The following is a 27,120-nucleotide window of genomic DNA, read 5'->3' as shown; positions in this document are numbered from 1 at the left end:
TATTAAAATGATGTAAACTTATGAAGTATTTTATTCAAGTTAAAATTAATGAATTTCAAATAACATCAATAAATAAAGAGTTTTAAATTGCTCTCTCGTTCAATATAATGCAAATATTAAATTGTTTAATATTAATTTTTCAATTTTTGCAAGATGATTGTTATACTTAATTAAAATTTCAAATTTATTCCAAAAATTTTCAAAAAATTATAAATAAATCCTTAATTATTTTCAAATTTTTAAATTTTTTAAATTAATCCCTATTTTTCATATTCTAAATTTGTCATCTTTTTTTAAAAATTTATGAAAATAACCTCAAAATATAATAATGAATTATTTTAATACTCTATCCAAAGAAAAAAATTAAAAAAATATATTTTTTAATTAAATTATTTAAATTACTTAATTTTTTTTTTAAAATTTCTAACCATTTTGTCCAAACACACTCTTTAAGTTTTTGATTGAATTTATCGATTATATGATTGATTATTTATGGAGTATTACTTTGACAAAATTGTTGAGGGATTGGGTTTAAGTGTACCAAAAAATAATAAATCGGCATAGCATTCATTCATTTGAAAACCACATCGAATAACCGGAACAAAGCGTGCGCCAGCTAGCGAGTTTATTCACTAATATGGCAAAGAAAGTAACGCATAAATAAATAAAATAAAATAAAATGGTGTCACGTTGCAGTAATAGTAACAGTAACGCGTAGCATTTCTGTGATGTGCATTTGATTCTCAAACATTAGGGTTCATACATTTCATTCTTATAGAGATTCTCAATTCACGCACTCTCACCTTATTGAAAGAATAATATATCTAAGTTAATAAAATAAAAAAATAAAATTGAATGAAATAACAGAAAATGAAAAAGGGTGAGAGAAATTGAGGTGGTGTTGGGTTTTGTATGGAAACTCGTAGCCGGAAGAGGGCGGAGGGTTCCTCAGCTGCCCCTTCATCATCATCATCGACAACCACTGCTCGCATCACTCGTTCAGCTTCAACCAAACGCACTCGTCTCTCTTCGATCTCCAACGCTACTTCTCTTTCCGTTAACACTCGCTCTCGTTCATCCATCAATAATTCTGCTTCTGGTTCTTCAATGGAACCTCTTCCTGTTAACGAATCCTCCTCCGGTTCGCGCCGTGATCGCCGCGGTAGGAATAATTCCGATAGGGATAATTCTGATAAAGGTAAAGAGAAAGAACATGATGTTAGGGTTAGGGATCGGGACCGGAGATTGGTCGGTTTAAACATTGTTAGCGGAGGTGGTGCTGATGATGACGATGATGAGAGTGATGGTGATGGTGATGGTGAGGATGGAATCATGCATGAGAATTTGAACTCTGCTAGTAGCGCACTTCAGGGGCTTCTTAGGAAACTCGGTATTGGATTTGATGATCTGATTCCGATGAGTGGTTCTGGATCTTCGTCGTATCAGGATGGAAGGTTCAAGAAGATTTTGTCTGCTTTGCGTGCTGATGGGGAAGAAGGTCCTCAAGTTGAGGCATTGACGCAGCTATGTGAAATGCTTTCTATTGCTTCTGAAGATTCACTCAGTTCATTCTCTGTTGATTCCTTTGTTCCTGTGCTCGTTGGGTTGCTTAACCACGAGAGCAATCCTGATGTCATGCTTCTAGCTGCCAGGGCGTTAACTCATCTCTGCGATGTGCTTCCGTCATCTTGTACTGCTGTTCTGCATTATGGTGCAGTGCCAATCTTCTGTGCCAGATTGCTTACCATAGAGTATATGGACTTGGCCGAGCAGGTTGTTTGTTTCCCAATCAATCAACTTTTGTTCTTAAATTGTTTTTTATTTTATTGGGAATTTTCCATAAACGTACCGTTGTTTGCGATGGTTTCTATTGTCAAAGAGTATGCATTTGTTTTGCTAGTAAAAAAGTTTGATGATGATTAATCTTCCTTGAAAGTTAATTACTTGGTAGATCTTACGGTTTCTCTGCTTGCTTGGTCTTGTACTCTAATCCATGTGATTATTGATATTAACAGTCTCTTCAAGCGTTAAAGAAGATTTCTCAGGAGCACCCGACTGCATGTCTTCGAGCTGGTGCTCTGATGGCCGTTCTTTCTTATTTGGACTTCTTCTCTACTGGAGTTCAGGTAGCTCATCAATGAAATCCCTATATCTAGAGGATGGTTATAATTTTCAACTGCCACAATCCATTTTGAACTTACTAACCTTATTCTAAAAACCTATATTGACATAATTATATGCTTCAGAGGGTGGCATTGTCGACTGCTGCTAATATGTGCAAGAAGCTTCCTTCTGATGCAGCTGACTTTGTGATGGAAGCTGTTCCTCTTTTGACAAACCTTCTTCAGTATCATGATGCCAAGGTAAGGTCAATTTTGTTAACATGCTTGTCATAAATGGACACTAAATATCCTTGATACTTCTTCGATTCTAAGGAAATTTAGTTTGTGAAACCGTGATTGATTTAAATGATGTTGTCAATCATCTAATCTTGTGTTCATATTAAGATGAGATGGTAGAGGGAAAATCTATAACAGAAAAGGATAGTTGATGTAGGACATTTCCCCTATAATATTTGTTATAGTTCGAAGATAGCACAGCACATATGTATTTACTTTGAGTGACTAGAAATGATTGTGATCCACCCGAGAGACATGAGCTCAATCCTAGAAAGTAGTCAAGAATCTCGAGTTTCCCAATCAAAAATTGAATTAATTGGAGTGCTTAGCTTTTGAATGAGAGGAGCTCAATTTCATGTGATAATCAAGGTTATGAAAACCGGACCAAACCGGTTGGCTCAAGGGGTTAGACTGGGAACCGAGCCTATGTCTGGTCTAATAAACACTTATAACCGGCCTGCCAAGGAACCGGGGAAAAAATCGGAAAATTGGATGGAAACCGATAAAACCGGTAAAAGACATTTTTTTTCACAAAGTTAACAACACTAAAACAAAAAGGTATTTCCTTCTAATCTATATATTTTTTTGCCTGAAACAAGCCCCATATTAATTAATATATATTTTTACATCAACCACAAGATTTTAACATTCTTTAACTCTTCCTCAAACTGATTCTCGGAAAGAAATTGGAGGCAATAAAAACCACTTATCTGTGTGATAAAGAACTAGTGCTAAATCATATAATCTATACAATAACGGTCTGACCCCGGTCACACCTTTAAACCTTATACCCTTTCTATACTGGTTCAGTGTTCGACCCTGTTTTGATTATCCTGGTGATAACAATAAGAACAACATAAACTAGGACAGGGGCAACAACAGTAGCTTGAGTAAAACGAAAGAGAACACATTTGCTTATGAAAACTGTTAAGAAATGTGATTGAGCCTAACTCAACCCTATAAAACTGGTTGGTAGAGTGAGGACTACCCCCACTTATAAATACATGTTCAAATCATATATTATCTGATGTGTGACTCTTAACACCCCCCTCACGTTCAGGATTAGACAACTGAAGCGTGAAAATAAATGATGGGTGACCCGATAGCGGAAACCATAGTAGGTGGCCTACCGGATCTTAAACGAGACTCTTGATACCATGTTAAGAAATGTGGTTGGGCCTAACTCAACCCTACAAAAGCGATTTGGTAGAGTGAGGACTGCCACCACTTATAAACACATGATTAAACCATATATTATCCGATGTAGGACTCTTAACAAAAATCTTATGGTAACAAAGTTGAGTTGAGCCAAGATGCTCAAACCAATCCCATAGTGTCTGATTTAGACAGTAACTGTTGTCCTTATTACGCTTGCAGACTGGTGAATTATCAATGTCTTTAGATTTAGGAGGCCGAGTTATATAAACCTCTCATTACTTGTGGAATCCCTTGGCTACTAGGTAAGCTTTGTATTTACTAATTATGCCACTAGTGTTTTTCTTAACTCCAAAGGTCCACTAACATCCAATCAAATTCCCATGTGGAAGAAGAGGGGCAAGTGAAGATAAGTGTAGAACAAAAACACATCGAAATCAAGGAATGAATAGACTCACTCTAGCCGTTTCCTATGAATTTGTTTTCTAGGATGATTTAGCTATGACCTTCTAAAGGTGTAAGTTGATGAATGTTTTTCGTAGAATTTGGAATAGATCCAACTCAATCCAAATACTAGCTCAAGAGTCTTTGATTGCTCAAGGCTTACAAAGACACTTCTTTAACCATATCTCTAGTTGATGTAGGATCTCATTTTCTCAACACCCCCTCGGGCACATCACTGGACCAAGGTAGTTAAAATTTATATTTTATGCAAAATTGGAAAGAGGAAGTATAATCGTAAATTGTGGAATCGTTTCACTAATTGTAAGATTATGCAAGGGAAAGGAAACCTTAAATCACTTGAAAATTTTAATTTGTAAGTATAACTCACAAGGAAGATAATCAAAACTTTAAATCACATTTGAAATACTCAAGTATAATTTCGGAAATGTTTCAAAGATCGTAGATTATACGATTCAGTGGTTAATAGGGGAAATTCCACCTGATTACATCAAAATAGGAGTATGCTTATACTCTTAGTTGCGGAGGGCAAGTATAAACATTAAATCGTGGGATTTTACGATTCAAATTGTGATTTTAACTACCATGCATTGGATATCTTGAGCATTGAAAAAAATCAAATGGGCTGGTAACATAACTATGATATGCCTTGATACTACCTCTGAATTGATTTGGCACTAGCTCAACTGTAGAAGGCCGCACAAGAGGTGAGGATTACTCAAGCCTTATAAAGACTACTTTGGTCATATCTTTAGTAACTGAGATTTCAATTTCTCACTACAAATACTTATATAAATTTAAATCCATTCTAAGTGTCAAAACCAATTGGACATATTAATTAGCTGTATATTTTGTATTCAAATAGAATTAAAATTCCACAAATATGAGACTTGATTAGCTGAATATTTTGTATTTATAGGAATCATCGACCTTTAATTATAGCATTGACTGTGGGCAATGATGGATATTTATTAGGAGTTTCCTTTTCTAATCACATTGCATTCTATTTAAGAGCACCAACTTCTCTATCAATAAATCAAAAAATCATCTTTGCCATGATATCAGTGCTCCAAAATCCATAGGAGTCTGTTAAAATTGTGGCCTGCATTGCCATTTTTATCACTGTGCGGCCTGCATTGCCGATTTTTTTACGATATTGCCGTTCCCTCCCTAAAAAGCTTCGCACCCAACAATACTCAGAATGTGTGAACCGGTTAATACCCCTGACCCAAATACTGGTACTGTTGAGCTTCAAAATTTTCGACTTAGCCTTCGTCTCAATGATATAAACTACCTCAAAATTTTCAACTTAGCCTTCGTCTCAATGATATAAACTACCTAAAATAGTTAAAGAAAATAAAATAAAATCTATCATCATCACTAACCCATAAATAATTTCATCATCTTCACAAACTCAGAAAGCCCAAAAAACACAATCCAAAACAAGAAGAGTCAGATCTGGATTTGCTGCTTCGTAGGTCCAGATCTGGAGTCGAGTATCAGAGGTTCAAATTTGGTGGCGATTGCAAGAGAAACATCATTAAGATAAGGAGTAGTTATAGAAGCTAAATCTAAGGAAGACAGAGAATTGGATGCATAACAAGATGAAGAGTTTGAAGAAAGTTGAATATTGGAGATGGAGCCCATATTAAAAGTGTTAACAAATCTGATAACAGTTGTTTTATTAGAAAGAATACTGCTATATAAATAGCTTACAAAAGAAACTGAATACTTCCTAAGTGGTGGCTGAAAAGCAGGGCCACTAAGCAATACTAACTCCCTACAATTTAGACATAATCAAAGGTAACAAACTGCAAGCACGATTCTCTCACAATCAGTGCAGACTAAGTCAAATAACAAATAATATTAATAATAACCTAACAATTAATAATAACTAACAATTTTCCCCCTAAACTAGACTGTCTAGTTTATCTCTGAGATGTCACATACGCCAAGCTTCTTCCTCAGCTCTTGAAAGACTTCAAGCTTAAGCGGCTTAGTAAAGATATCAGCTATCTGTTGTTTGGTGCCGCAATACTTCAATTGAACCTTTCCTTCATTTACTAAATCACGGAGGAAGTGAAAGCGCACATCAATATGTTTGCTCTTGCCATGCATAACCGGGTTCTTTGAGAGTTTGATGGTAGAACTGTTGTCACAAAAAATCACCGGACTTTTGCTTCCATTGTACTCTAACTTGGACAGAACCCTCTTCATCCAAATCAGTTGGCAGGCACAGGCTGACGCAACTACAAATTCCGCTTCTGTGGTGCTGAGTGTGACTATAGGTTGCTTCCTTGATGACCATGCTACAGCTGCATTGCTAAGTATGAAGGCATAGCCTGAGGTACTTTTCCTATCATCGATACATTCGGCATAGTCGCTGTCTGTGTATCCCACAAGCTCCTGATTTCCTGATTTTTGATAGAAAATCCCAAAACACACAGTTCCGTTTAGATACCTAAGTATTCTCTTTGCTGCCAAAAGGTGCATCTTAGTTGGTTTTGCCATATATCTACTGACTACACTAACTGCATACATCAGATCCGGCCTGGTAGTTGTCAAATATAACAAGCTACCAACAAGTTGTTTGAACATGGAGCTGTTTACTGTCACATCTGTATCATCTTTATCAATTTTAACTCCAGGAACAGTAGGATTTAGGGCCAAGTTGCTTTCCTCCATCCTAAACTTCTTCAAGACCTCCTCGGCATATCTCTTTTGAGAGATGAAGATTCCACTGTCGAGCTGCATAACCTCTAAGCCAAGGAAGTAGTGCATTCTTCCCAAATCAGACATTTCAAATTCCTCCATCATTGATTGTTTGAATTCTTTCAACATGGCTTCATCGTTTCCAGCATAAATCAAATCATCAACATATAGGCTAACTATCAAATGCTTCCCTTGTTGATTGATCTTGGTGAACAAGGTTTGTTCGCTTGCTTCTTTATCGAAACCCATATTTCTGAAGTGTGCTTCAATCCTGCTAAACCAAGCTCTCGGTGCTTGTTTAAGGCCGTATAAAGCTTTCTGTAGCTTGTATACCTTAGTCTTCTCATGCTGCACTTCATAGCCTTTTGGCTGATCAACGTACACCTCCTCTGTAAGTTCACCTTGTAAGAATGCAAACTTCACGTCCAGCTGATACACAACCCAACTTCTTTGCGCAGCAAGAGCCAAGATCATACGTACGGTGTCTAGCCTTGCCACCGACGCGTATACTTCTTCATAATCAATTCCATGTTGTTGCGCATATCCCTTCGCTACTAAGCGAGCCTTATACTTGTCAATCTCACCATGTTGATTCAATTTTGTTTTATACACCCATTTGACCCCTATGCTTACCGCTCCCTTTGGTAATTCAACTAGAGTCCAGGTTCCATTCTTTTCGATGGACTGAATTTCAGCATCCATGGCTTTCTTCCAATTGTTATTTAGCACAGCTTCGTCAAAGGATTGGGGGTCAAAACTTGCTGCAACGTCAGAGTTTGCGACAACAGAGTTCACCACATAATCATCCATCCACCTTGGAGTTCTTCTAATACGCTGGCCTTCTACTGCCGAACTTTCAGTTGTAGCTACTGCATTTTCATCCTCAGTAGCAATCTCAATTCCAGCTGCATTCTCAACCTCCTCATTCTCATCTGTTGAGTGACCTATATCTCCACTGTACTCAATGGTTTCTTCATGCTTTGACTGATCTTGTGGTGTCACTGTATCACTCTCTTGGTCAGCAATAGTAATATCCATATCTCCCCATTCAAGCTGATCATTGCGAAACTCTGAGTGACTTGTGTTCCAATCCCATTTCTTATTTTCTTCGAACACGACATCCCTGCTAACAATGATATTTCCATTAAAGAAAATAAGAAATGGGATTGGAACACAAGTCACTCAGAGTTTCGCAATGATCAGCTTGAATGGGGAGATATGGATATTACTATTGCTGACCAAGAGAGTGATACAGTGACACCACAAGATCAGTCAAAGCATGAAGAAACCATTGAGTACAGTGGAGATATAGGTCACTCAACAGATGAGAATGAGGAGGTTGAGAATGCAGCTGGAATTGAGATTGCTACTGAGGATGAAAATGCAGTAGCTAAAACTGAAAGTTCGGCAGTAGAAGGCCAGCGTATTAGAAGAACTCCAAGGTGGATGGATGATTATGTGGTGAACTCTGTTGTCGCAATTAGATTTTAAAAATAATTAATCTAGGGAGACGTTCCTGTGTTTGTTCTTTAGCGAATGCCCACGTGACCTTTTTGGTATTTGCTGTACATTTTGTCCGCTACCATGGTGTATTCTTAGGCACTCATTGCTAGTGCCATAATTTGTTGAGAATCGTTTATTTTTGGTAATGTCTACCTACATATATGAAAGATGTAGAGTTTTGAAACATTTCTTAGGCAATTGTTTTTGTTTTCTCCTTCAAAGCCTTTATTACCTTTGCTGCTTGAATTAACATGGATATCACCTTGATGAGTGTGGCTATTTTGCTAGGAAGGGTGTTTAGTCGGGACATTATTCTTATGGGTGTTATTGGCGGGGATAAGGTTTGGTCGGAATGAGAATGCTTTATTTTTCTGGGCTTGTGAAGATGAAGATGACATTAATCGTCATATTTAATCTTAAAATATTAATAACTTTGTATTTTAAATGTATCATAAGAGTTTTAAAAAAAAATCAATTTATTTAAAATAAAAAGACACAAATGCTTATTTGGCATCAAAGTAGCAGTGCCACGTATTAAACGAAGATGTCACATGTGCAAAAGTGGAGGGAGACCGAAAAAATCTCAAGTAAAGTAAACTTGAGGACCAAAAAACTGAGTTTTAAAATAGGGGATCAAAAATTTAAAAACACCTAAATAGAGAGACAAAAATGCATTTAAGCCTAATATTTTTTGGGCCTTGATGTGGTAAACTCTCGTCATGATATTTTCATCTCAATAGAAATATGTGCTGAATTTATTATTTGCAACTAGTAAATTGGGATGCAAATCCGTACAAACTCCAACTTAACAAAATCACATAATTAGTGAATTTGTTGAAGATGAAACCGTGGACAGAGAATCCTATAAAAAGTTGATTGGAAAGTTAATCTATTTATTTCATGCATAACCCTAAAGAAAATCATCTTAGAAGTTAGAACTGTTTACCGAATTCTACAATACTTACCGGGCACTCCTAAAAGAGAATTTCTATTTATAACGGGTCAAAGAATTATTTTGAATCTGTTGACTATGCTGGATCTATATGACACAAGATCCACCCGGAGAAAAATACAAAAATGTTGTTGTGAGGTCAAGCGCAGAAGCGGAATTTGGGCTATGGCCTTAGGAATTTGTGAACTTCTATGGCTGAAAGTAATTCTACTTGGCATAAAGATTGAATGGAATGGACCTAAACTGTTACAAGTCGGCCATACATTGCACGTAATTCGGAGCAACATGATAGAACAAAACACGTTGAGGTAGACAAACATTTCATCTAGAAAAAATTGGATAGTGAGACGATATGTATACCATTTGTATCCACGGGAAATTAGTTGGCATATGTTCTTACAAAAGGATTAAGAATAGGTAACATCCACTCTCCAACTTAAGTGAGAGTGTCAGAACGGTACATATTAATTAGTTGTATATTTTGTATTTAAATAAGATTAAAATTCCATAAATTGGAGACTTGATTAGTTGAATAAAGTGTATTTATAGGAATTATTGACCATTGTTTATAGATTTGACTGTGGGCGTATTTATAGGAATTATTGACCATTGTTTATAGATTTGACTGTGGGCAATGACGAGTATTTATTAGGAATTTCCTTTTCTAATTACATTGTATTTTATTTAAGAACACTGACTCCTCTCTTTCAATAAATTTGAAAGTTATCTTTGACAATAAGTATAATCGCGAAAATGTTTCAATGATCTTAGATTATATGATTCAATGATTATTGGGGGAGATTCCACCTGATTTCATCAAGACATGGCTATGTGTATACTCTTAATTGCTGAGGGAAGGCATAATCATTAAATTGGGGGAGATTTTACAATTCAAATCCGGATTTTAACTACAATGTAGTGGACATGTTGAGCATAGAAAGAGTTGAATGGCCCGATAACAAAGCTATGAGATGCTTTGATGCTATCTCTGATTTGATTGGTCTCAAAATTTGCGTTGGCCTAACTCATCCCTACAAAACCGGCTTATAAGGTGAGGATTGTCCCCATTTATAAACACAAACACATGCCATATCTCTAAGCAATGTGGGACTAAATTCACCTCTTCAAAACTAGTCCAATGAAGGTGTTTGGGGTTACAATGAGGCAAGCCAAAGTGCCGCAATTAAGGCGACTAGGGGCAGACTGCAATTAAGGCGGAAAGTCCGACACACCTCCTCACGCTTGGGCCTCAATGAACCCAAAGTGTGAACGATGCGGGAAGCCCAACATTAGATCTAGGATAGACTCTGATTCCATCTCAGAATTTGGGTTGAACGTAACTTATCCCTACAAAACCGGCTTGTAATAAACAATCGCTACCTTAGGACAGTTAGAGTTACTGCCGCCGTTTACCGGGGCTTCCATTCAAAGCTTATAACACTTCTCCTTCCGACCTTCCAGCACCGGGCAGGTGTCAGACTCTATACATCGTGTTACCACTTAGCAGAGTCCTGTGTTTTTAATAAACAGTCGCTACCCCCTGGTATGTGCCGCTTCCCTAATCAAAAGATAGGAGAGCACCCCTTCTCCCGAAGTTACGGGGTCATTTTGCCGAGTTCCCGGCTTGTAAGACGAGGATTGCCCCCATTTATAAACACAACACATGACATATCTCTAAGCAATGTGAGACTAAATCCACCCATTCAAAGCTAGCACAATGAAGGTGTTAGGGGCTGAAGGTGTTAGAGGCTGCAATGAGGCAAGACAAAGTGCCGCAATTAAGGCGACTAGGGGCAGACCGCAATTAAGGCGGAAAGCCCGACATGACACTAACTCAACCGTAGAAGCTAGTTCAAAAGGTGAGGATTATCCAAGCCATGACTACTTTGGTCATATCTTTAGCCAATTTGGGATCTCAATTCATATCGGGAATGATCCAATTCATATTTGATAGAGTAATGTATTAGTTAGCATTCTGTATTATTACAGTACTGGGCTGTAATAGTTAGTGACAACTGTAATAGTTAGTTACAACATGCTGAGCTGTAATAGTTAGTGACAGCTGTAATAGTGACAACTGTAATAGTTAGTTACATTATTCTTTCTATATAAGTATAGTCATTGTATCTCATTTGAACAGAATGCAATATATGAAATTCTAACAGAATTCTAACTGATTTCTCAGATTCTATCATGGTATCAGAGTTTCTTCTTTTTTGATCCAGTAGAACTCTACCATGGCTTCTCCGTTTCAGAGTGACAGTGTGTTTCCATCTTCACATGTTAAGCTTTCACATCTCGTCTCTGTTAAGATTGATGATAAGAACTTCAAGTAGTGGAAGCAACAAATTGATGGCGTCATTCGCGGTCACAAGCTTCAGCGGTTTGTCACCGTGCCGACGATTCCTCAGCAGTTTCCGGCCAGTTCGGATTCGGTTCTAAATGGTGCTAACTCTGCGTATCTTGATTGGGAACAACAAGATGCGCTTATCTGTACTTGGCTTCTATCAACCATTTCCGACTCCCTACTTCTGAAGCTCGTTGATTGCAGGCATTCATGGCAGATATGGACTGAAGTTCATCGTTACTTCAACACCTTACTCACCACCAAGGCGCGTCAACTCCGATCCGAATTGCGTTGCCTCACAAAAGGATCGCTTATGATAGAGGAATTTATGGTTCGTGTTCGTGAAATCAGTGACTCACTAATTTCGGTTGGAGATCCTGTTCCTCTTCGAAACCTAATCGAAATCGTGCTTGATGCGCTTCCTGAGGAGTACAATCCAATTGTTGCAGTTGTGAACAGTAAAGAGGATCTAGGTTCTCTTGATGAGCTTGAATCGTGTCTCCTTGCGCATGAATCCAAACTTGAGAAGCATCGGAAAGCTGTTCTCACTGAGCTAGTGTCGGTGAACATGACGCAGGCGTCATCGTCATCATCGCAGGTCACAACTCATCAGTCTGGTGCTGGTATGGAGTCGTTTCCTCTTGGAACTAGTCATGTCACTGCAAACGCTGAGAATCATGGTTATCACTTAAGAGGTGGTCGTTTTGGCGGTGGCGGTGGCAGATTTGGCTGTGGAGGAGGTCGTTTTGGCAAAACTCAATGTCATTTGTGACAAATCTGAACATGATGCCTCTATCTGTTATCGCAGATATTTGAATTCCAATGCTCCTTCGTTCTCGCCTCAGAGAGCTTCCTTCAATCCTTTCATGATGACTGCACGACCTTTGTATCAACCTTCATTTGGTTATGCTGTTTCTAGGCCAACTCCTCCTCAATCTCCTCTACCTCAAGCTTTTATCACTGGTTCAGATCCTAATTTCAACAATCAATGGTGGTATCCGGATTCAGGTGCGTCTCACCATGTTACACTTGATGCTTCAAATCTGTCTGACTGGATCCAAGCAAGTGTTTATGGGAAATAGTCAAGGTTTGTCTATCAACTCTGTAGGCTTTATGCAATTTCTATTACCAAACTATCCTCACATATCTCTCACCCTGCACAATTTACTACTTGTGCCTCATCACCAAAAAACCTTATTAGTGTTAGTAAATTTGCTCATGACAATCATGTTTTCTTTGAGTTTCACCCTCAATTTTGTCTTGTTAAATCACATGCTTCGTCTGAAATTCTTCTTCGCGGCGTTGTTGGAGCTGATGGTTTATACAAATTTCCCAACCCTTCTTCATAACCGTCCAAGTCTTTTCCTAGTTTTAGTACATGTGTATCTTCATCTTCTGAAGCTTGTAATCTCAACAACTCTTGTAATCATGTCCTGCATTCTAATGCTAAGTGCACTTGTATTTCTCTCTGTACTAATGATTCCTATATGAATGAAATTGGTTCAGCCTGTCATAATATTCCTAATGTTAATGTTGCCACTCATAATATTTCTAAATCATCTCAGCATGTTAATACCCCTGCTTCCATATTCCATAATAAGTATGTTTTATGGCATACACGTTTAGGACACCCTCACCATCATGCTCTTGCTGAAGTGCTAAAACTCTGTCACATACCTATTCCTTCAAAACCACCAACTGAACTGTGCGCTGCCTGTCGTTTAGGAAAGTCTCACAGGCTTCCTACCTCATTATCCACCACTGTGTATAACCATCCTTTTGAACCGGTTGTCTGTGACTTATGGGGTCCAACTCCTGTTCAATCTTCAGGTGGCTACACCTATTTTCTGACCTGTGTTGATGCCTATTCTAGGTTTGTTTGAGTCTTTCCCCTTAGACTAAAATCTGACACTCTCACCCAGTTTATTCAGTTCAAAACCATGGTTGAACTTCAGTTTAATTGTAAAATTAAAGGTGTTCAGAGTGATGGAGGGGGTAAGTTCAGATCTTTCACGAAATATCTCACTGAGTTAGGAATCATTCATAGGTTTATGTGTCCACATACCCTTCTGGTTTATGCCAGCAGTTTCATCATCTCCTCTTCCTCTTCATCATATCAACCCTACTCCTTCTCCGTCTCTTCCTTCTACACCTCCTGCCAATTCTACTGCTGACTCTAGTTCTTCTCACAGTCCACCAAATCCTCTTGTGACTCCTGACTTATCTAGCTCCTCTACAACACCCTCCTTCACTTCAAATATTTTCCCTGGTCTTATTCTTTCAGATTTAGCTAAAGCCAATACTATATCACTTACATCCTCCCTTAACACCACATCTACTGCTAGGCCTATTTCAGTTCCTCCTAACCCATCTCAATCTTTAATTAATCCCCTCAATGTACATGCCATGCAAACAAGAGCCAAGAGTGGTATCACTCAACCTAGACTTAATCCTACACTTTTGCTCACTCACGTGGAGCCTATTTCAGTTGGTCAGGCCTTGGCTGCTCCCCATTGGTTTAAGGCTATGAAAGAGGAGTATCAGGCCCTTTTGAATAATTAGACCTGGACTTTGGTGTAACCATCTGGTTCTAGAAAACCCATTGGCTGTAAATGGGTTTTTCGGGTGAAGGAAAATCCTGATGGATCCATCAATAAATATAAGGCTAGACTTGTGGCCAAAGGGTTTCATTAGCAAGCTGACAGTGACTTTACTGAAACTTTCTCACCAGTTATGAAGCCTGTTAAGGTCAGAATTGTTTTGACTCTTGCAGTTACACATAAGTGGAGAATTCAACAGATTGATGTGAACAATGCTTTCCTCAATGGTACTCTTGAGGAGGAAGTTTATATGCAGCAACCTCCTGGGTTTGAGGCTTCTGATAAGACACTTGATAAGACACTTGTGTGCAAATTAAACAAGGCTATCTATGGGTTAAACAGACACCCAGAGCCTGGTTTGATAAACTTAAAAGTGCCTTACTACAACATGGGTTTCAGGCCAGCAGATGTGACCCCGGTCTGTTTCTACTTCACACTAGGAGTCTCAATATTATGGTCTTGGTCTATGTTGATGATATAATCATCACTGGGAATTCTGCAACTTTCATTACTTCATTGATCAAGAAACTTAATGCTGCCTTCTCTCTTAAACAATTGGGCAAGTTAGACTATTTCTTAGGAATTGAGGTCACTCACTTACCAAATGGTTCCCTGCTTCTCTCTCAAACCAAATATGTAAGTAATTTGTTAGCCAAAGTAAATATGTCTAATGCCAATGGAATGCCTACTCCAATGGTTTCTAGTAGCAAACTCTCCAAAGTTGGGTCTGATGTAGTGTCTGATCCTACTCTGTTTAGATCTGTTGTTGGTGCTTTGCAATATGCTACATTGACAAGGCCCGAAATCTCATTTTTTGTGAATAAAGTGTGTCAGTTTCTGTCAAATCCATTGGAGGATCACTGGAAGGCTGTAAAGAGGATATTGAGGTATCTAAGTGGCACTCTTCATCACGGTCTTATCATTCAACCTGCATCAGTTCAGTAACCTCTGTCTTTGCTTGGATTCTGTGATGCTGATTGGGCATCAGATCCTGATGACAAAAGGTCTACTTCGGGGGCTTGTGTGTTCCTTGGTCCTAATATTGTGTCTTGGTGGTCTAAAAAGCAACAGTTGGTTGCTAGGTCAAGTGCAGAGGCAGAATACAAAAGTATGGTTCAACTTGTTGCAGAAATACTTTGGGTGCAGCCCCTTCTCAAAGAACTACACTGTGAGTTTCAAACTCCAAAGATTCTGTGTGACAATCTTAGTACAGTCACACTTGCTCATAATCCTATTCTGCATAATAAGACTAAACATATGGAGTTTGATATCTTCTTTGTGAGAGAAAAGGTGCTCAACAAGAGTCTTGTTGTGGCTCATGTTCCTGACCAGGACCAATGGGCAGATGCTTTAACTAAACCATTATCTGCAGTGAAATTTCTTCCTCTTCGTGAAAAGCTCAGGGTATTCAACAAGCAAAGCTTGATTGACACACCTCCACTTCTAAGGGGGAATGATAGAGTAATGTATTAGTTAGCATTCTGTATTATTACAGTGCTGAGCTGTAATAGTTAGTTACAACATGCTGAGCTGTAATAGTTAATTACAGCTGCAATAGTTAGCTACAACATTCTTTCTATATAAGTAGAGTCATTGTATCTCATTTGAACAGAATGCAATATATGAAATTCTAACAAAATTCTAACTGATTTCTCATATTCTATCAATATTAAGAACCACACCTCATATATATAGAGGCGAAGTTAGGGATTATAGATTCCACTAGTCTGTTATGGATAATCTGGATAGTCTAATTCTACTCTACCGCGCTAAGTTCTACACTCCATTAGTTCTCAGAATTTAATTTTAAATTTTGTAGGTTCTTGAGCATGCCTCCATATGTCTGACTCGAATAGCTGAGGCATTTGCATCATCCCCAGACAAATTAGATGAATTGTGCAATCATGGACTGGTGGCACAAGCTGCCTCCCTAATTTCTACTAGTAGTTCTGGAGGTGGACAGGCTTCTCTCGGCATGTCAACATATACTGTAAGTGCAGTATTTGCTAAGAAGTATTAAATACAATGTTTTTACATGTGGTGGGTTGTACCCTTGATTTCATTGGCATGTGCAGGGCTTGATCCGACTTCTTTCCACATGTGCAAGTGGGTCCTCTCTTGGAGCTAAAACATTGTTTCTCCTTGGAATTAGTGGCATTCTTAAAGATATACTATCTGGTTCTGGAGTTTCCTCCGACGCCTCTGTTTCACCTGCATTAAATAGGCCAGCAGATCAGGTATAGAGTACTTTGGTGTTCCTTTTGGTCGATTAGATTTACTTTTTTTCCCCTTTATGTCTCATTAGATTGATCCTGAAATTAAACGCACTATTCAATCTTGAAAAAGATTAGTTCTCTTCTTCAAAGAGATGATGTTATTCTAATCGTCTCTCTATTAAATAGATATTTGAGATTGTGAACCTGGCAAATGAACTTTTGCCTCCGTTGCCTCAAGGAACCATGTCTCTTCCAGTCATATCAAACGTGGTTTTGAAAGGGCCTGATGTGAAAAGGTCTCCTGCTAGCAGTTCTGGGACACAAGAAGACCCAACTGAAATTGTTCATGAGATATCAGCTCGAGAGAAAATACTAAATGACCAGCCTGAGCTACTTCAGCAATTTGAGATGGATCTCCTCCCAGTTTTGATGCAGGTTCAATGTTTGAATTTGGTTTATTGTTAAAATATCCAACTTTCCCTCTGTAGGTTATTGGTCATTTAAAACAAGAAAAATGTGCATCTTTTATATTTCTCTTTTGCTTTAACATTTCTTCTTGTTGGTGACTCATCAGTAATGTTGACTTTATTTTCAAATAGATATATGGTTCCAGCGTCAATGGTTCTGTTCGCAACAAATGTCTCTCTGTCATTGTAAAATTAATGTATTTCAGCACAGCTGAGATGATCCAGTCTTTGTTAAGTGTGACTAATATATCAAGGTATTAGAATGTTAATTGGGTTGCAATCACTCTGTATTCTCTGTAGACAACTTATGCACTGTCGCTTTGATGATACAGTTTCTTAGCTGGTGTTCTAGCATGGAAAGATCCACATATTTTGGTTCATGCCTTGCAAATTGCAGAAATTCTTATGGAAAAGCTTCCTGATACATTCTCTAAGATGTTTGTCAGAGAAGGTGTGGTCCATGCAGTTGACCAACTTATTGTTGCTGGAGAGTCGATCAGTATCACTACTACACAAACCTCTTCCAGGGAGAAGGATAATGATTCCATATCTGGAGCATCATTTCACCGTAAGCACTATCACCTACGCAGTGGTAACTTAAATCCCGACGAAAGTCTCCTGGACGATTTGAAGAGTCCAGTTCCAGTAAATGCGAGCGGGCCACCATGTTCTGTGGAAACTCCAACAGTTAACTCAAGCATTCGCTCATCTGTTAGCTCAGCTGCTAAAACTTTTAAAGACAGGTACTTTCCTTCTGTTCCGGGGACTGTTGAAGTGGGTGTTAGTGATGATCTTTTGCACCTGAAAAATCTTTGCATCAAGTTGAATACTGGCGTTGATGACCAAAGAACTAAGGCAAAGGGGAAAGTTAAAGCTTCTGGATTTGGTCAGGACAAAAAGTCTGCTAATTTAGAAGATTATTTGATTGGGGTGATTTCTGACATGCTAAAAGAGCTTGGCAAAGGAGATGGTGTGTCTACTTTTGAATTTATTGGAAGTGGTGTTGTTGAAGCTTTGCTTAATTACTTTTCTTGTGGGTATTATTCAAAACATCGAATCTCAAAAACCAATATTCTCAAGCTTCGGCAACTAGCACTTATGAGGTTTAAGTCATTTGTTGCTGTTGCACTACCTACTAACACTGATAATAGGGTTGCTGCTCCTATGACTATCTTGGTTCAGAAGCTTCAAAATGCTTTGTCTTCCTTGGAGCATTTTTCTGTTCTTTCTTCTGGACAAAGTGCTTCATCTCAGCCCTACAAGTTGCGTCTCTGTCGAGCCCAGGGTGAAAAGTCACTTAAAGATTATTCATCAACCATTGTATTGATTGATCCCTTAGCGAGTTTAGCAGCAATCGAGGAGTTTCTGTGGCCCCGTGTCCAGCGTGGTGAATCTGCTCAAAAGTCTACTGTACCTGTTGGGAATTTGGCATCTGGAACAACTCCTACAGGAGCAGGTGCTTCATCTCCTTCCGCTCGTACTCCCTCCATTGCCCATCGTCATTCTACTAGATCTAGAACTTCTGTTAGTATAGGAGATACTTCTAGAAAAGAACTATCTCGAAATAAAAGCATGAGCTCATCTAAGGTCAAGGGCAAAGCTGTATTTAAGCCTGCACAGGAGGAAGCAAGAGGACCCCAAACAAGGAATGCTGCACGGAGAAGAGCAGATCTCAACAAAGACGCTTTCATGAAACCAACAAATGGTGACTCAACGTCTGAGGTGTGCTGCTAATATTTGAAATGATTTATGATAATTAAATAGTTCCAGTCTGCATTGATTTGTGGCAATAAGTTTATTTAATTCTTGTTGAATTATGCTATGCTTATGCTCAGCTCATGCTCCTTTTCTCCTCTTGTTCAATGTAGAAAGCATTCACGAGCCTTCTTCGCCTATTATTTTAAGCTTTTGTTCTTGATATGGATTTGGAGCCTCTATAGCCTACTGGCCATTTGTTTGATCCTTGTCACCCCCTTTTATGTTATGAAAGTTGAATTTCAATACATGTTTCGGTAGACCTGTTCAAAACCTACTTTTTTAGCCCATAGTATTCTTGGGTCAGATGGCACATTAGATTTAAAAAACATTCGCCAGCTTTTCAGAGAGCTAGTTTTTGTTTATGTTGGATGGAAGATCTTTGTTGGAGATATTAACAAGTTGTTTTTTTGAATTTATTGACTATGCACCGACATAAATAAATCTTGTGCATCCGTTTACTTGTAGCTCATTGTGTATATATTTGTGCATATATTTTAGGAAGTAATATTTCGACCTGGCACCGTGCTGAAATAGAATTGGATGTGTTGTGAAAATTTTGCACTATTAATGAATAGTTACTAAACTATTTGTTTTAACTTTCAAAATAAAGATGCTATATTTCATCTTGCATGACCACATAAAGTAGAATTTCTGCAGTAGAGTTTCCATAAATATTATGTTTTTTCCTGAAATTGTTGTTTGATCCGGCAAGATGACTTATAATTACCTAACTTATGCATCCCTTATCTGATAATTTACTTATAAATTATAATCACTACATTTTGAGAATTTTTGCTAAGTTGCATTTTGATAATTTACTTAATTCTGTTTATGTTGAAAAATTTGTGCTCAAGTTTAGTTGATGCGTTTAATTGTTGATAGCTTTTACATGCATGTATTGAAGTGATGCTTTGAATTGATGGGTCGCCTGTTATATCTTATTATTAGTAGTGGCTTGGACTGTTTTGAGTCCTTTCTATCCTTGACATTATTTTTGGATGCTTTTGTGAGCTAGGATGAAGAATTGGATATATCTCCTGTTGAGATTGAAGATGATGATATTTCAGATGATGATATTTCAGAGGATGATGAGGATGACCATGAAGATGTAAGTTTCTTTTTCTTCATCTGCTAAGATCTTAGCGTACTGTCATGGTTTTTGTTATAATAGTATCTCATTTAAACTATTAGATTTATGTTAACATTATCTATGCTTTTCCGACTTGTCTATTTCTTTTGTCGGATTTACTGTGGCTTTTGATTCACAATCTGTTTATATTCATAATTTGCCACATTAAAAAGGGTTTCAACATATTAAAAGCCACGTTAAATCTGATGGAGTCTATCCAGGTTTATTATTGGGCTACTCATATTATTAATGCACCAAACCAATATCCTTAGGCATGTAGTAGGGGTATATTGGAAAACCTAAGTCCCCTTCTTGGTTAAAAACTTGTGGCTTAAATAGTGCATACACAGTTCACTCAATCCTCACCATACTAGTTTTGTGAGGTTTTTGTTAGACCCAAAAATTTCAGAATATGTAAAACTAATATTTGAAGGAACTCTAATGTAGAAAACTACATATATGAGAGAATCTAAGAGATTCTAAGACATTCTAAGATACTAACATATCTTCTTACTCCCCTCAAAATTAAAGGTTACTAGGCCTTAAGTTTGCTGTAAATATATTTTTCAAGAAAGAGAAAAATATCAAACATACAATTGAATGGTAGGACCTGGAATATCTATGGCTAGAGCAATGATGGTGTCGGAAGCCATTATATACCACTAGAGACGAATGCAACGTCATGTTGGTGTCTTGCAGCACGGATAAGAGGGTCAATCTGACTATGCAACAGGGGCCAGAGGAGAGTTTTTCTATATGTATATCAGTGTTATTAATGACATGGGGGTGGGAATCCCCGTTAACACGTTAGAATCTGAGGTCCTGCAAACCATCAACGTCGCCCCTTCCCAACTTTATCCAAACAGTTGGGCCTTCATCAGAGGATTTGAGATCATATGTACAGGTCTCGAGATAACCCCATTGCATTTAATTTTACCTTGGAAAAGATGCATTTTTAAGAATAAAATGCTTAAATGAAAAAAAGTTGATGTTTTTTTTTCTTAAAATTTGTAACAAAGAAAAATGATTGTTTTTTTGCTTATAAAGAGGAAGATGTATCTCGGAGTCACAATGGAGTCAAATGAGAGCATATTCAAGTAGAGGAGAAAGAGGCGACACTTGAGGAAGGAGCCAAAAAATTGGTACTCCAACCGACATGTGAGCGTGTGTTTGGTATTGGCTTGTCCTGAAATTTTCAATAAGTAGTAGATTGGGTTAGGAATTTTAAACGACGGGTTATTGCAGAAAACTTGTTAGAAATTTTTTCCATCTGCGGCCGGTACCAGAAAATGCAGGACAATCGCTGCCGAAGTATACAGTAGCTGAATAGGAAACTGTAAGAGATATTCATGCTTAACATAAAGAATTTGAACATGACAGAGGAGGGAGGCCGACGCACTGAGAAGATGACATTCGGACTTCAAAATATGATTATTGTTGATGATGGTTATGATACAAAAAGACCTATTGTGTACTATTTCAAAACTCCAATTATTAATGAAATGTGGAATAAAATCTTGATAGTAGTTAATAACCGACATAATATGGAAACTAATTTTCTACGATTTTAAGATAGGAAACTAATCATGTGGATTATCTCAGATACTCTAAGATAATATCAAGATAATATATGATACACGGAATTCTGATGTCTTCTAACAAAACAAAAATTGAATCATCAATAGTTTGGGAACTGAGGGAGTATTTTTTTCATATTTTTTTTATAAACTTTATCCAACATAAATGCTACTAATGTGGATTTTAATAGTCATTGTTATCGTGACCATTAATACTTGTACCAATATTCAGAAATCTCATTAAGGTCATTGCAGTCTCCCCATTTTTAATTTTTATCAAATTCAATTGCTGTTACTATTTCTTGTTTATACTTTTCACAGAAAATAATTACCATATAGTTAATAATTGGGTACTATGATTTAGTTAAGCTGCATTTATGTTAGCAATCGGAAATCATCAAACACAAATGCCGCTATTGTTTCTTATTTTATATTTCAATAACCACCACATTAAGTGACCTTAGCTTTTTAATTTTTTTAATGCAGGTTCTGAGGGATGATTCTCTTCCTGTTTGCTCTCCTGACAAAGTACATGATGTGAAATTAGGAGACCCAGCGGAGGAGAGTACCTTGGCCGCTGTAACAAATGATAGCCTGACTAATGTAGCTTTAGGTTCTAGCAGCAAAGCTGGTACAGCCAGGGAGTCTGACTCTGCTGATTTTAAGAGTGGCCATTCATCTAGCTCAAGGGGTGCAACGTCGTTTGCCGCTGCTGCCATGTCAGGACTTGGATATGCTAATACAAGAGGTTTCAGGGGTGGCAGAGATAGACATGGACGGCTGTTGTTTGGAAGTTCCAATGAGCCTCCGAAATTGATTTTTACTGCTGGTGGGAAACAGCTCAATAGAAATCTGACTGTATATCAGGCAGTTCAAAGACAGCTTGTGATAGATGAAGACGACGATGATAGGTTTGCTAGAAGTGATTTGGTTTCCAGTGATGGAAGTGGACCGTGGGGTGAAACTTGCACCATCACTTATCAGAGGGCTGAAAATCAGACTAACAGAGATCCTACTGGAGTATCAAGTTCAAATACTTTGAAGGCTGCCAAATCTGGGTCTTCCTCTAATTTCAGTTCAGAAGGTAAGTTGCATCAGACGTCAGTTCTAGACAGTATATTGCAGGGAGAATTGCCTTGTGATCTAGAGAAATCTAATCCAACCTACAACATTCTGGCACTACTGCGCGTGTTGGAAGGTTTGAACCAGCTTGCGCCTCGTCTAAGGGCCCAAATGGTTAATGACCGATTTGCTGAGGGAAAAATCTTTGATTTTGACGAGCTAGGTGTTACCGCTGGTGCTAGGGTGTCTCCAGAGGAATTTGTAAGTAGCAAGATTACTCCAAAATTGGCTCGGCAAATACAGGATGCACTTGTACTGTGCAGTGGCAGTCTTCCCTCGTGGTGTAACCAGTTGACTAAAGCATGCCCTTTCTTGTTTCCTTTTGAGACTCGACGACAGTACTTTTATTCAACTTCCCTCGGGTTATCTCGTGCACTCAATCGACTTCAGCAGCAACAAGGTGCTGAGGGTCTAGGATCAACAACTGAAAGAGCGATGAGGGTAGGGAGATTGCAACGCCAAAAGGTCCGTGTATCTCGAAATCGGATTTTGGACTCTGCTGCAAAAGTTATGGAGATGTATTCTAGCCAAAAAGCTGTGCTTGAAGTGGAATATTTTGGTGAAGTTGGCACTGGCCTGGGCCCCACCCTTGAGTTTTATACCATTCTAAGTCACGAATTACAAAAAGTTAGACTGCAAATGTGGAGGTCTTATTCTTCAGAGAAACATCAAATGGAGGTTGATGGAGATAAAAAGAAAATGAAAAGCTGCGAAGGCTATGGTCTTAATGTCCCTGGAGATGGTGAACTAGTGCAAGCTCCTACAGGGTTGTTTCCTCGGCCATGGCCTACAAATGCTGATGCATCAGAGGATAGCCAGTTTACAAAAGTGGTTGAATATTTTCGGATGCTAGGTCGTGTGATGGCTAAAGCTCTTCAAGATGGACGCCTATTGGATCTTCCATTGTCAGTGGCATTTTATAAGCTTATTCTTGGTCAAGTATGTTATTGTTGAATATTTTGTCTTGACCAATTTCATAGGCATTGTAAATTTTAAGGACTTTTATTCTATGTAAATATCTAACCTTCATTCTGTTTTAGGATCTTGATTTGCATGACATTGTTTTCATTGATGCGGAGCTTGGGAAGACTTTGCAAGAGTTGAATGCCATTGTTCGGCGCAAGCAACATATAAAAGTTATTTGTGTTAACTCTACTGATGCTAACACTGACTTTGTATTTCGTGGCACCCAAATTGAAGATCTCTGTTTGGACTTTACACTTCCTGGTTATCCAGAATACATATTGAAACCAGGAGATGACATAGTATGCAGTCAAATCCTCAGAAAGTCTATAAATTTTGGTTTATGCTATTTAAATCTCTTTTAACTTGTTAATTTCTCAGGTTGATATCAACAATTTGGAGGAGTACGTATCCCTGGTGGTTGACGCAACTGTCAATAATGGAATCACACGACAAATGGATGCATTCAGAGCAGGGTTTAACCAGGTTGTATGCTAGTATCAGTTTAGCTTAAACAGCATGCACATGGAATGTGTTGTTTTTCTTTGTTAAGAGTTTCACATCAGATAATATATGGCCTGAATATGTGTTTATAAGTGTAATCCTCACTCTACTAATCGATTTTGTAGAGTTGAGTTAGGCCCAATCACACATGCTTAACATGGTATCAGAGCCTCGTTTAAGATCCGGTGGACCATCTACTATGATTTCTGCTATCGGGCCATCCACCATTTATTTTCACGCTCCAGTTGTCTAATCCTGAGCATGAGAGTGTGTGTTAAGAGTCCCACATTGGATAATATATGACCTGAATATGTGTTTATAAGTGGGGGCATTCCTCACTCTACTAACCGGTTTTGTAGAGTTGAGTTAGGTCCAATCACACGTTTAGCTTAAACAGCATGCACATGGAATGTGTTGTTTTTCTTAAATAAGGCCCTCTTCCCTTTTCTAGTGGAAAATATCTCGTATTTGCATCGCCATAGTTTATATATGCTACCATTGACCTTTTTCCTTTCCTAACAATTTAAATTTGGTAACATGGAGCACACATCCTTCTGCTTTAGTTGCTAAGCTTTTGAATTATAGCTGCTGAGTTTTATGGATCATGGATTAGCTGATATAATGTCATTATGATTTTTAGGATGCGGTGTTTTTACTAATTTGTATCATTAGAGATCATTTGGTATTTTGGTGATATCTTAAAGTGGCGAGTACTTATTTGACCAATATCTCATACTTGAATATTTCAATAGGGAGATTATTAAATAAAGATTGGGGTTTTCTTACTTATGTTTGCTCCCTACCACCAAGATACGGACCCTATTTTTCTGCCACAAAAAATGAAACTGCAGTTTTCAGTTATTGGATATCTAATATTGACATTTTGAAGATATTGTTTGTGAAATGAGTGAAATATTATGGTTCTAAAATTTTCCTCTGAGGATGAGACATTTGGTTTATTACTAAAGGTCTTCCACTTGCACATGTGTGCTGTTCAATGCAGGTTTTTGACATTTCGTCTTTACAAATTTTTAATCCCCAAGAACTGGATAATTTGCTTTGCGGTCGCCGAGAGTTGTGGGAGGTGAGTCTTTTCCAAGTTTCATTATGGCTTTTAACAATAATTAGAATCCTAGAACTTCCCATCAAGCTTGTAAGTTTTCTGTTGAAAATTTTCTGCAGGCAGAGACACTTACTGATCATATAAAGTTCGACCATGGATACACTGCTAAGAGCCCTGCCATTGTTAATGTATGATTATTTTCCTAATTGTAAGGACTTCTCTATGTTAGTGGGAATGTTTGCCAGTTGTATTTGATGCACATCATATTGGGTGCTATTTTCAGTTACTTACAATTATGGGAGAGTTCACTCCGGAACAACAGAGGGCCTTCTGTCAGTTTGTTACTGGTGCGCCCAGGCTCCCACCTGGTGGGCTGGCAGTTCTAAATCCAAAACTAACAATTGTGAGGAAGGTATATAGACATGTTTCTGACAACTCTGATATCTATGTTACAGCTTATGCATGACTTAATTTTGTACTTTATATAATTATTTTCTCAATTTTTTTTTTTGCATATCATTATCCACGTTAATATTTGTTGTCACCTATATTCATGATATTTTTTTACACTGGGTGCAGCTGTCGTCGACTGCAGTAAATACTTCATATAATGGGATTGTGCATTCAGAATCAGCAGATGATGACTTGCCCAGTGTTATGACATGTGCTAATTACTTGAAGCTTCCTCCTTATTCTACCAAGGTATTGTAATTGTCCTGAAAAGAAATGATTTTTGCCAATATATCTTCACGCATTTCCTTACTCCTTGTTTGGCGTGACACAAATTTCGGAAAGGAACTTGTAAAAAACAGAGTCCAAATAACATAGTTTCAGCTCACCATTGTTGATTAAATTATGATTCATTTGCAAGCGTTTTCTCTGCTATTGTGACCTCTAGTACTAATCTTTGATGTCCAATATAAAACAGGAAATTATGTACAAAAAGCTACTCTATGCAATCAGTGAAGGCCAGGGATCCTTTGATTTATCGTGAGTTTCTAGAACTAACCAACCTAACTGTGGATGTTAATAGAGGAATCACAGTTTGCGCTTGGGGCTCTGTTATCTATGTTTTGCATGTCCTGCCCTCGCTTCTAAAATAATGGGACTCCTTATCGCCATCCCCAATGCAAAGTTGTGGCGTAGTTCAGGTGAGTTGATCTCTTATGTCAGTAGGACTACTGGTTGAGTTGATCTCTTATGTTAGTAGGAATGGATGATCTCTATCTGTTCTGATCTATGAAGTATGGACACTCTGAACAAGACCCCGACACTGGCACGACGACATCGGTAATAATTTGAAAAAATGAATGAATTAAACGTAATCACAAGTGTCGGTGCAAGTATCTGACACAGACACACATGTTTTCAGAGGTGTCGGTGTTACATAGATTCCGATTTATATACTGTTTTCAGAGGTGTCGGTGCTACATAGATTCCGATTTATATATTGTTTTCAGAGGTGTCGGTGTTACATAGGTTCCGATTTATGTAAATATGACTCTGTCGCAGTTTGTGAACAGTTCATGTCTTTTCTTCAAGATAATTTGGAGGCTCTTTCTTCAATGCAGAGGCAGGGGAATCGGGTTGCCATATTTTCAAGGGGCAAGGGAATTTAAGATGCTATTTTTTCAATGTTAACTGATAGAACGTGTAAATAAATAGGAATTTGATTTTTGTTTTAAATGCTTTATTATTCTGTTCGTAAGTCAAATAATTTGTAATCACTATGTAAGAAATGATGTAAGAAAGAATGACAAAGGGAAGATAAATAATTTCAAATTTTATTCTTGGTCTCGTTATTATATTCCTCTTAGTTCTGACATGAGGGTCTCACACGACTTTTTAACACAAATACGAGACACGTTCCAGTTGAATTCTAGTTGAATGAGATGATTCTAGATAAATTACTCTTAGCCTTGTTATTATGAGTGTGTGATTACAATCAAATCTATAAACTATTTGGTTATAGAGATAAAATTAACAAAGCTAATAATAAAAATAATAAAAATAGAGAATTTCTTAATGCATCATATATATATATATATATATATATATATATATATATATATATATATATATATATATATATATATATATATATATATATATTATTTATGCATCACGTGAAAATATTAATAAAATGTCTACAGCAAATGCATTTCAAACGCATTCAATTCTGACTTAACGT

General features: G+C 37.7%; 1 protein-coding gene across 3 annotated transcripts; it reads left to right on the top strand.

Moving 5' to 3' along the window:
* Positions 1 to 704: 704 nt before the first annotated feature.
* LOC127086093 (E3 ubiquitin-protein ligase UPL3) lies at positions 705 to 26,716 on the top strand. 3 transcript variants are annotated; one of them, XM_051026784.1, is made up of 18 exons: positions 705 to 1,773; positions 2,016 to 2,126; positions 2,247 to 2,363; positions 15,950 to 16,120; positions 16,206 to 16,367; positions 16,533 to 16,781; positions 16,946 to 17,067; positions 17,146 to 18,535; positions 19,587 to 19,679; positions 21,764 to 23,338; positions 23,440 to 23,664; positions 23,744 to 23,848; positions 24,870 to 24,950; positions 25,049 to 25,117; positions 25,213 to 25,341; positions 25,509 to 25,631; positions 25,858 to 26,080; positions 26,501 to 26,716. In XM_051026784.1, exons 1-17 carry the CDS (start codon positions 913 to 915, stop codon positions 25,921 to 25,923), a joined length of 5,649 nt encoding a protein of 1,882 aa, XP_050882741.1. In that variant the 5' UTR covers positions 705 to 912; the 3' UTR covers positions 25,924 to 26,080; positions 26,501 to 26,716. The 3 variants fall into 3 exon arrangements, with proteins under 3 accessions (XP_050882741.1, XP_050882740.1, XP_050882739.1); XM_051026783.1 differs by having other exon boundaries at positions 26,453 to 26,716; XM_051026782.1 differs by having other exon boundaries at positions 26,442 to 26,716.
* The last annotated feature ends 404 nt before the right edge of the window (positions 26,717 to 27,120 follow it).

The sequence above is a fragment of the Lathyrus oleraceus genome, chromosome 5, assembly GCF_024323335.1.
Source record: "Lathyrus oleraceus cultivar Zhongwan6 chromosome 5, CAAS_Psat_ZW6_1.0, whole genome shotgun sequence".
In the NCBI taxonomy this organism is placed as follows: Eukaryota; Viridiplantae; Streptophyta; class Magnoliopsida; order Fabales; family Fabaceae; genus Lathyrus; species Lathyrus oleraceus.
This window is presented reverse-complemented; position numbering and strand designations above follow the sequence as displayed.